General features: G+C 36.5%; 1 protein-coding gene across 1 annotated transcript; it reads left to right on the forward strand.

The window, feature by feature from the left end:
- Positions 1 to 7,423: 7,423 nt before the first annotated feature.
- Positions 7,424 to 9,143, forward strand: LOC121809045 (protein FAR1-RELATED SEQUENCE 5-like). The gene is made up of 4 exons (XM_042209594.1): positions 7,424 to 7,821; positions 7,953 to 8,391; positions 8,539 to 8,720; positions 8,861 to 9,143. Exons 1-4 carry the CDS (start codon positions 7,424 to 7,426, stop codon positions 9,141 to 9,143), a joined length of 1,302 nt encoding a protein of 433 aa, XP_042065528.1.
- Positions 9,144 to 11,509: the final 2,366 nt, after the last annotated feature.

The raw sequence follows: 11,509 nt of genomic DNA on the forward strand, positions 1-11,509 counted from the left end.
TTTGATTGTAGTAGTAATAATTATTGGGTGTTGATTGTTTCTTAATTAATTAGAATAATGAAGCTACATGTTTTGTTTGCTTCTTTATTTTTGTCCAATCATATGTGCTGATTAACGGTAATCAGTATTTATTTATTGACTTAGTTAATCAAACTGATTCATAATTAAATAAGCTTAAATCAATATTAATCTTTTTTTTTGTAATTTTATCAACCAATATATAATATCATAAAATTCCAATCTAATTTAGTCCTATATGAAATTCATCTTGAAGTATCCCTTTGTTATATTCTATTTTATTTTATTTATTAAAATTGAACGCGCTTGAAATTGATTAGCTTCCTATGCACGGGCCAAATGATTCTCAAAAAATAAAAAAAAATATTTATTACGAATTAAGCGAAATTAAAAAATATATAAACATATTGAAAAATCATGTATATAAACTTCGAAGGTAGACCTTGTATTGATAAGATTATAATGATTTAAAGAAAATACTTCTACTTCTACATGTATCAATCTATCGATACAATGTAATGAAAGGAAATGAGGGAAAGAAAGAGAAATATGTTGTGTGTATACGATATACACGCAAAATAAATAAAACTGTTTGAAAAAATAAACTGTTTCACACATCTTCTCAACAAAATAGTAACCAACATCTCTCTAACACCAGTAACTCATACATTTTGAAATACTTATTTGTAGACAACATTAAGAGTTGAATCACATCTACTATCATTCTCATCCCAACAAACTAAAATCTTCAAACCTTCAAGACTTGTCACTCTAGATACAGCAACATAAAGTTGTCCATGACTAAACACCGGTTTTTTCAAAAATAATCCAACATGTGAAAGAGATTGGCCTTGACTTTTGCTAATGGTCATTGCATATGAAACAACCAATGGAAACCGACGTTGTTGGAATTTGAATGGTAGCATTGGATCAGACAGTACCAAGGACATACGTTGTATCAAAACCTTATGACCAATGCTATGCCCCCAAGACACGAGCCCCCAAAACATAATCCCCTAACCGGGTAATTACTAATCTGGTGCCATTACACAAACCATTAGAATGATCTATGTTTCTTAACAACATCACAGGAGTTCCAACTTTCAACATCAATTCATGATTAGGTGTACCTGAACACTTCAAATTATTCAAAAAATGTATGTCAGCAGAACCATTCGAAGTAGAATCAGAAGCTGAAATGCTATCAGAGCTCAAATACACTCGACCCTGAGACTGATCCAACGCGATCATGAACTGGTTAACCTCATCAACAACATCAAGCGTGGGAGCAAGTATAGCACGATCATGCAAACAATTGCTCAACTTCTCAAGATCCATATAAGAAGGATAAATCTTCTCAACAATGATTTTAAGAGGATCTCCATCATTATACAATACAACGTCAGACGGAAGATCAATAACGACTTCACCATCATTCGGACCTCCAACAATTCCATCACCTACGGAAGCAACCCAAGAAGAAAATTCCTTCACTTAGAAGCTTTAACAGGGGATTCAACACTCAACAGTCTCATGTTTTTGGTCAATCTCAATACTGTACAACTACTCCAAAGATATGAAGAATTAATGGTTGTATTCACAACATTCCGTCGACTCCATTTAGGAACAACATGTAAAATTTGTCTAAAGTCACCACCAAAAACTACAGTTTTTCCACCAAACGGTTGTCCATATTGAACTCACTACACACACGAAGAATATCTCTAAAAGTCCTATCCACGACTTCTATGCAATGTTTATGAATCATTAGTGCTTCATCCCATATGATAAGCTCAGCAAGATCCGTCCCTTGTTTTATATTGCACACTGAATCTTCATTCACATTGATATGAATCTTAAAGCGGGAGTGGGCGGTTCTACCTCCAGGTAACAATAGAGATGCTATGCCACTGGACGCAACATTTAACACAATACCTCCCTGCGAATGAATTCCTGCTGACAAAGACTTCCATGTGAATGGTTTACCAGTACATCCATAACCATAAACAAAATACATTCTTCCTTCACTTGAATTGACAGACGACATTATCGTATCATGAACATTACGTTGCTCATCCGTGAACTTCGAAAGATATTCCAAATGTTCTCTCCCTAAAGCTTCACGATCATAACACAACTCATCGCTGACCAATGTATTCCGAGATGTTTCAAAATACTGGGATTCTAGATACGTCATACCATGGTAATCTCGCAAACTTTTACCAACATTCTTCAACAATTTCTCAATCTCAGCCAACACATAATTTTTAATTTCTTCATCATTCAGCACCAAACCTGACGTAATAAATATGAGTATATTATTAGGGCGACAAAACATATTTACTAAATTTAAAAAATACAAAAATATGATGTCAAATAAACATTACCGGATTGATTCCTCAATTTTCTTTGGTTATAAACAACGTCATCAGACAAATGTTTCCAACACTTTTGCCAAACCACACCCGGACGGGAAACAGATTCTGATGACAACATACTCACAAATAGCAATCTTAGTGAAAGGGCAGAGGACCAAAAAGAAGCCTCAATAATTACATCAATATACTCCTTATCATCAATCCCAAAGCGAAACATGCATCTCGAAATGTATCATGCTGAACACCATTAACAAACCTAAGATATTCAAAGCATGTAGCTCCTTTAACGACATTCAACGGACATCTCAAGTAATACATATCACCAGAACCAGGGGCAACATAAAACAACCTCTCAATCGAATAACATTGCTTTCTAGGTTGCCAATGATTTTTCTTCCACACAAACTTGCTCGGAAATTCCCCATATGTCAAATTTCTTCATTCAGAATATATCTTATTTCCCTCTATCCAACCTAAGAACTTAGTCTCATGAATGGTCCTCTGACTCATAACATTATCTAGCGAATCAACTTCATAAAAAATGATATGTTGTTCATTAGGAAGATGAAAACTCAACCGTTCAACTGAAGGATCCTTGTACTGAATTTCAAACCCAAAAATTCTCCAAGCAGCTTCGCAGGATGATACATATCTACAATCATAATACAAACTTACTTCATCAAGATTTCTTTCAACACCATCAACACCAGATTGGAAAAAAAGATGTTGTCATCCTATCATAACCCTTATGCACATATTCGAACAAATACTTGATTGACCAGGACTGATTGCACCACTCAACATTAATATGACCACCATACTTCATAAGGAGAAACGATTATGAGGAACAACATATCTGTTATCCAAAGGTACACCATCCTTCACCACAAACCGACCATTATCTCTATGCCTATAAATTGGATAACCATCATCATCAACCGCTGTATCAGAAACAAATTTCATGGGATAATACTTAGTACAACGTCCATCACGCATGCAAGGGGACTATTTTCTCACAACACCACATGGCCCATGCATCATTAATTCTTTCACACACTCATGATAATACTGATCAATCAATGGATCTGGAATTTCAACAGATATAATTTCATCAATGCGTCGGGGATAAGGTTGTTTATCCTCATTACTTAAAAACAACAAAATATGTGCATGTGGCAATCCACGCTTTTGAAACTGAATGGTGTAAATAACTGCATCACAATTTATAAACAAAATATGGTTCAATAATAAAATAAAAACACTAACATAATGTTTAAAAATAAAATAAAAATAAAAAAGGAAAATAAACCTGCTTTAACGGCTCCAAAATTTTTTTTACTCTTTACATCCCTTATGAAACCATCCAATTTTACTTTAAACATCCTACTGACGATATCAGGGCGATCATCAGATTTTAAACCCCTGGACCCAACAAACCTACTAATCTTAGGCCATTTAGGATTGCACGTAAATGTTATAAAGAGGTTAGGATAGCCAATCCATCTACAAATAGCCATCGCATCTTGGTAATTCTGAATCATATATTGGGCACCACCAACAAAACTGGAAAGCAAGATTATTCGTTTTCCATGCCTGGAACTATCAGTTTCACCACGTAGAACGGTCTCCTCCAACCCGCTATAAATTTTAGCTCGCAATTTCTTTTGTTGAGTTCGTACATACGTCAAACGACCAGACTCAATCACAATGTACACATCAACAATAAATTGTTGAAACAATCACCTCGCATACAAAATAATAGAACACTCAGAAACTCTGTCATGCATGCGGTACGAAAAAAACTCTTTAGGGCTAACTCTCTTTCTGTTGCTCAATAAGGAAGTGGCAGAATCGGAAAAACCTATAAATTATGTATAACCATCCTCCCCATAAGGGAACAACAACGGATATTGCAATGAAAGATAATAAGGATGAAGTTCACTGATGCGTTGCAGTTTGTCTGACTGTTTTTCAATAATAATGTCTCTATCACCTAACGCATGATCAAAATCTCCTACCACAAACATGGCCACCTCAGATACAGAAGGAAGGTTATAAGTCCTTCCATCCCGACCTCTTTTACCAAGCAACCTCAATTTAACATTTGGTGGATTCTGTTGTTTGATCATTTCTTTAGCCAACCAGAATGACTTTACCAACACATTATACTCATCCAACATATATTGTAGGTCACATACAATCTTAGAGTGAAGATTATTAATAGCATTCATCTCTCTACAAAAATAACAAATACATTAAATATATTATAAAAAAAAATCAACTGAATTATAAGAGTAAAATCTCTCACACACACACACATATATATATATATAGAGATGATCAAAATAAAAATGCATTTAAATCCAGAAATGCAGCCCAAATCATGGCCCTAGGATTAGATGATCTAATGGTCAATAATTAACCAAAAACACGGAAGGCCATAATTAAACAATCTTAGGTCATATTATAATATTTGAGTTTAATGTCATACTAAGATCATTTTAGGTCATGCTTTGTTAGCATGACCTAAAAATTAACTAACTATGACCTAAAAGTGCCCTACGTATAATATTGTTCTGCGTTTCTGTATTTAAATCTAGTTTTGCATAGATCAAAACCCTATATATATAGAGTTGTGATCAATGTCGAACCAATTTTAAAGACCGAACTAGAGACCAAATCTGGGCCATTAGATCTAGTTTTTTTATGAGATGTGCTGCTGTGTAAATTTTTCGGTCTTCATTACAAGCCCATTTTACTTCATTGTATAGGTTTATTACTTCATTCCGTACGTAATACCTTGAAACTACAACATGTTTTTACTTTCTTCCAATAGGTTTTGAAATGATTCAACATATGTTTCATTTGAATTCATTGACATGAGTTTTTACTTTATTTACATTAAAAAATGCAATTTATTCAAGTGCGTTTATTACTTCATTCAGAAACGTTATTACTTCATTGGATAAGGTTTTTACTTCATTCCAGTAGGACTTCAAATGCTTCTACACATACTTCATTCCAACAATTTATTACATCATTCCATGTGTTTATTACACCATATCAGCATTGTGGTAGTGGTGATAGATATTGTTGAGAGAAAGAACGGCACGCGACGGCGAAACCGCATTTACGTACTGGAATGAAGTAATAATCCTACTGGAATGAAGTAAAAACCTACTGGAATGAAGTGAAAACCTATTGGGATGAAGTTAAATTTTCGTAACATGTTAGTATGACTTATTTACCTTCGGATGAATTAAAATAGGCTCGTGATGAAGGCGGAAATAATTGATAAATTTGTGTCTCTCATCCATAAAAAACTAGATCTAAAAACCCTAATTTGGTATGGTTCGGTGGTTCGGTCTTTAAGAGTGGATTTGTGAATAATGGGACTATATATATATATATATGTATATGGATGCATTCATATCCTTTTTCTATGTTTTGTTCAATCATCCAACTAAATCTCAGTCATTCAATTTCAAGATCTGATGGCTGAAAATAATGCCACATGTATTTAATTTAAACAATTAAATAAATCGTAAAGGGCCTTTTTGGTATACATAATTGAGTTGGTTATGGTAAGTTGCTTGATTTTCTCCATCAAAAGATTGCAGCGGTTTTTATTCTGGAATTACACGAATCTTTCTTCTCTCTCCAAACTTTCATCATTTCTTCTCCGTTGAAGATAGTCGATGTCGCTCTCAAAAATTTCTCCGATTTTTTTCTTCAACAATGGAAGTAGGTAATTTTATTTGTTCCTTTGTTGATTATTGAACTAATTTGTTCACTTAAAAACCGATTTGGTGGAGTAATCGTTCATTGCAATAAGGTTTTCTGAGCCTTTTTGTTTATATATGTTATACAATTTCAGGGTTTAGTTTAAGATTGGTCGTGTTTGATTGTTCGGCGCACGTTTCATGTATTCCCCAAGGGTTTAGCAATCCTTGGGGAAAGGGTGTAGTATGTAATAAGTAACACAACCGTCGCCAAAGTCTACGAGTTTCAGGCATTCCGCTAGGGTTTAGATACCATCTCGGCTATGGAGTAATTTTAACTGATAAACATAATGTACAAATATTACTGGGTAATGGATGTTATTGACTCTGTAATGGACGATGTGTGAACTGCAATGTATATGTTTTCTGAGCCGTTTAGTTTAGTTGTGTTACATAATTTCTTGAGTAATATAAGATTGACAGTTTTTGATTATTTGGCGCACGTTTCATTTATTCCCCAAGGGTTTAGCAATACTTGGGGCTAGGGTGTAGTATGTAGTAAGTAACAAACCTGTTGCCAAAGTCCACGAGTTTCAGTCATTCCTCTAGGGTTTAGATATCATCTCGGCTAGGGAGTAGTTTTAACTGATAAACATAATGTACATATATTACTGTGTAATGGTTTTTATTGACTCACTAATGGACGATTTATGATTTGTAATGTATATCTTTGCTGAGCCATTTTTTTGTGATTTTATACAGTGGTGCTTGTACCTGAATGTTCTCCAGAATTGAAGCCCGTCGTTGGTCAGAAGTTCTAATCACTAGATTTCGCTTTTGCATTTTACGATGTATATGACCGTGTTGTTGGTTTTGATACGCGCAAACAAGGAATGAGGAAGACGGATGGTGTTACTACTTGGTACTCCCTCCGTCCCGGACTACTTGCACTTATTTCCTTTCTGGGCATCCCAAGTTATTTGCACTCTTTCCATTTTTAGTAAAAATTATCACCTACAGCCGCAATTGTTGACTTTGCTATACACTCATTCCTTAATCTCCGTGCCGAAAAGGAAATGTGCGAGTAGTCCGGGACGGAGGGAGTATTATGTTGTATGCAATAGGGAAGACAGCAAGAAGTCGAACGAGGATGGCCAATTAAATGCACGTTCTAGTTTTTCTATGAAACACTGACGGTTATCCAAGCGTTGTGGTTGTAAAGTGAGTATATCGTTCAAGTTCTTCTCCGAAGAAGGACTTCCTGGTTATATTATTCATGAGTTCAACGAGGTTCATAACCATTATATGGTTGAGGCAGAGCATCAGCATTTAATGGTACTTAATCGAAAGTTAGATGATGTACATCACAAATTCATTCTTGATTGTTCCAAGGCTAATATAGGCCCCACACTTACCTTTATGGTGTTGAAGGAAATTCTCGGTGGGTTTGAACTTGTCGGTTGCACTGTCGGGGATATCAGGAACGCTTCTCGATACATCAAAGCATATGCACAAGGGTTCGACGTGCAAATGGTGTTGGATGATATGGCTAAGAAGGGAATGTCCGAGGCATTCACATATCACTACGAAGTTAATGCTACTAACCAGTTGGTTGCTCTCTTTTGGTGCGACGGTTTGATGAAGATGAATTACCATATGTTTGGTGATATTGTGGCGTTTGACTCCACGTACAACACAAACAGGTATACATTACAACGAACTGTATTGTACATTACAACGCATGTATTATACATTACTCTCTGCATTACAACGCTTGTCCTATACATTATTCGTAGGTAATGATGCTAATGATGCATTACTCTGTGATACGCAGGTATTGTATGATCTTCACACCTTTCACGGGAAAGGACAATCATGGCAGACCTGTAACCTTCGCCGCCGGATTGGTGTACAACGACAAAACAGGGGCATTTGCTTGGTTGTTCAAACATTTCGTTGAATGCATGGGTGTAGCACCCAAAATGATCGTAACAGATCAAGACTTGGGCATGAGATCAGCTAATGAAGAGGTTCTTGTTGGCACTCGACACCGATGGTGTATGTGGCATATAATGCATAAGTTAGCCACCAAGGTTCCAAATAGGTTGCTGAGGGATGAAGATTTCAAGAAGGAATTCAATGTCTGTGTTTGGTCGGACCTCCTTAAACCCGACGAATTCGAAGAGGTGTGGAATGGAGTGGTGGAACGTCATGGGCTGGAAGACGTTGACTGGTTCAACACATTGTACGACTATAGGCAATTCTGGATACCGGCATAGTTCAAAGATTTTCCACTGGGTTCGATGATTAGAACAACGTCCATATCCGAATAAGAGAACAGCTTCTACAAAAAATTTTTGAAGCCCCGAGCTAACATTACCGAATTCTACTTGAATTTCAACAATACCGTTGAATTTCAGCGGAACAGTAGAACGAAGTTGGACTACCACGATGCAACTGCCCTGCCCATATTGGCCACGGCTTTGCCCTTCGAGAAACATGCTTCGACGCTGTACACCGATAGTTGTTCAAGAAAATACAAGAAGAAATTGTTGAGGGTAATACCAGATGTCTCGTGCTTGGTTTTTCATCTACAGATAAGGTTAACACCTACAAGCTTGGGGACATCAATCGCAATTCATAATTTTTGAGGCACGATAAGACTGATGACTCATACTCGTGCAAATGCAAACTTTTCGGTAGGCAGGGATATTTGTGTACCCATATCTTTTTTTTGTTCAGGAACAATGTGAAAAAAATTCCTGATAAATACTGCGAAAGCAGATGGATGAAGACTCCGTTAGCCAAGGCTGTACATGGGCAGTTTGATGACGCCCTACCTACCAGGTCCATCGTTGACGATAGGAAAACTATTTCAAATAAAGGGATTTCGATGTTCTATGGTTTTCTTCAACGATTTGAGACGGACATTGATGTGCTTCGTGCATTCGTAGGTGGTGTGGAAGAACTTGGTAATTCTCTTCAAGCTGGAACTCCTACAACGTTCGCCTCGGAAAAGAGGTGAATGATTGAAGAGTTTTATGGAATGGTAAGACCTGAAGTAGTTGAGGTCCATCCTCCGGATGTTGTCAAGACCAAGGGCCACGCTAGCAGCTCATCGAGCCGTCTGATTTCCAAGAGAGAAAAGGCTATAAAAGTGGCTACTAGGCCTCTTAGACGGTGTAAGGCGTGCGATGAGATGGACCATCACGACTCTAGAAATTCTCCAATGCTTAAAGAGATGGCGAAGGAGAAAGAGCTTCGTAAGGGCAACAGGAAATGTTGATGTATTTTGTACCTCACAACATTATTGGTTGGTTTTCGGTTTAGTCTTATTATTCAATTCGTTGTCTTAGTCTTATTAGTATTGCCATTGTCAACATTTTATACATAATAATATTACATTTTTAATCTGTTAATGTACATTATTATTAATGAAGTTGTACATTATTGTTTACAAGCACTTGACTTACTGTACACAATTATTCGAGTACAGTTCATTATTAGACACATTATGCACATTATACACAATAATATTACATTATTAATCTGTTAACGTACATTATTATTCATGAAGTTGTACATTATTGTTCACAAGAACTTAACTTACTATGTACAATTATTCCAGTACAGTTCATTAATAAACACATTCTGTACATTATTCGATTAATTACATCCATTATATTTTGAGAGTCCATGATCGCATAAATCTATGTACAATATCTGTTCAGTTTGTTGTACATTTTTATTAAAATTCAGTTAACTTGTTCTGCATTATTTTATTCTTATTTTACATTATTAAGCAGTTACGTGACATTATTGGGTAATTTACATCCATTATATGTTTTGAGTTAATGACATCATACACTAATACCAAAATATGATTATGTTTGCAAGAAGTTCAGCACACTAGATATTGTTCAAAACAGATCAAGACACAAGTCGGCAATTTTCCCTTCCAACATGAGTTATAAAAAAAACAGAGTTCAAACAAATATAAATAGCGTATCCAATCATCATCCATACGATCACTCCAGCCCATAATCGTCGACCCACTTATCGAAGTTGAACTTTGGCGGCCTCTCTCTCCAATGCCTAGTGGCTTGACTTTGGTGATGCCACCTCTGGAGTTATGTGCACAAGTAAGCAGAGTCTTTGCAAACTTTATTCGGAACATTTCCAAGCTCTTTGTCCCCTTGGCGCTGAATCCGCACTCCCATTCTTTCTCCCTCTCGCCAAAGTAGGTCTCCATATGCCGCATGACATAGACCCCCGTCTCCATGGTGCAGATGTTGTTCCTCCAGGGCATTGTGACGACATGTGTACTACATTTTCGGACCTGACCTGCCATTTTTTGAACCTTGCACTTCGTAAGTGCATCTGCCAAAAACTTTTTTTACATCAAATAAATAAAAAGTGTGTAAGAACTCAAAATAATGTACATTTTGTTGAATATAATGCAACGTAATTGAAAACCCACATTACGTACCAGAATGGAGGGTGTTTTCCCATACTTTGCGTTGAAGGAGCCGCGGGATTCAACCAAACTATGGTCGATGATGTTCATTTTTCCATCAGGTAGATCGAAACAGACCACGTACTGTTGCCTGGTACCCCAAATTGGGAAGAAGAACTGCACAACGAAAGGTACATGACACATTATTGAGTACATTATTAATGAATAGCAGATACATTATTATAATAACACTCACCATGTCATATTTCTCCCATTGAAAGCTACCCGTTCCAAGGGCTTCCTTGAATAGTAGAGTCTAGAACGACTCGAACTGGCATTGTTCTGTCCATTCAGGAGGTGTGTCGACCACGGTGTGTTTCTACAGTTTATTTGGCTAACTAGTTAATTATTTGTAATTATAACTATAATTTGTACATGACAATATAACATTTTTCACTCACGCATGAATTTGTTGAGAAGAACAGCCTGGAAACAGTCTCTGGTGCCTTGAGCTTTTCCATATTATTCAGGTACGAGCTCCAAGTATCTATAATAGCGGGGCTCACTGCCTTGAACGGTGCTAAAGACTGGAACTCAATCTACACAGTTTTCCTAAAGCTGTCTTGGTAGATAACAGAATCCCTGAACAACATTAAACCGTTAAACAAAAAGAACCGATGTGCCAACAATAACAACAACAAAATTACAGAACTTACTTATTTGTTTCAGTTGTGCTAAGAACTCAGTAGTAGACCTCATTGTCAACATTGTTGGGCTTGGCTGTTAGTCTAACCGCCCGCTCGTTGAATGGAGACCGAGCAGCCAGACTGGCTTTCTTCAATCGAGATGTTGCAAGATTCGTAGCCTCTTGCACGAATGGAAGATATGGTTAACACAAGTGAACAACATCCATACATGGTAAAATTGACATATCC

Source organism: Salvia splendens, chromosome 6 (genome assembly GCF_004379255.2).
Source record: "Salvia splendens isolate huo1 chromosome 6, SspV2, whole genome shotgun sequence".
Classification (NCBI taxonomy): Eukaryota; Viridiplantae; Streptophyta; class Magnoliopsida; order Lamiales; family Lamiaceae; genus Salvia; species Salvia splendens.

Coding starts and splice junctions, on each gene's coding strand:
- LOC121809045 (XM_042209594.1), top strand. CDS start 7,424: ATGGTTGAGGCAGAGCATCAGCATTTAATGGTACTTAATCGAAAGTTA. Junction 7,822..7,952: donor TCCACGTACAACACAAACAG/GTATACATTACA, acceptor TGTGATACGCAG/GTATTGTATGATCTTCACAC. Junction 8,392..8,538: donor ATAGGCAATTCTGGATACCG/GCATAGTTCAAA, acceptor GTTGAATTTCAG/CGGAACAGTAGAACGAAGTT.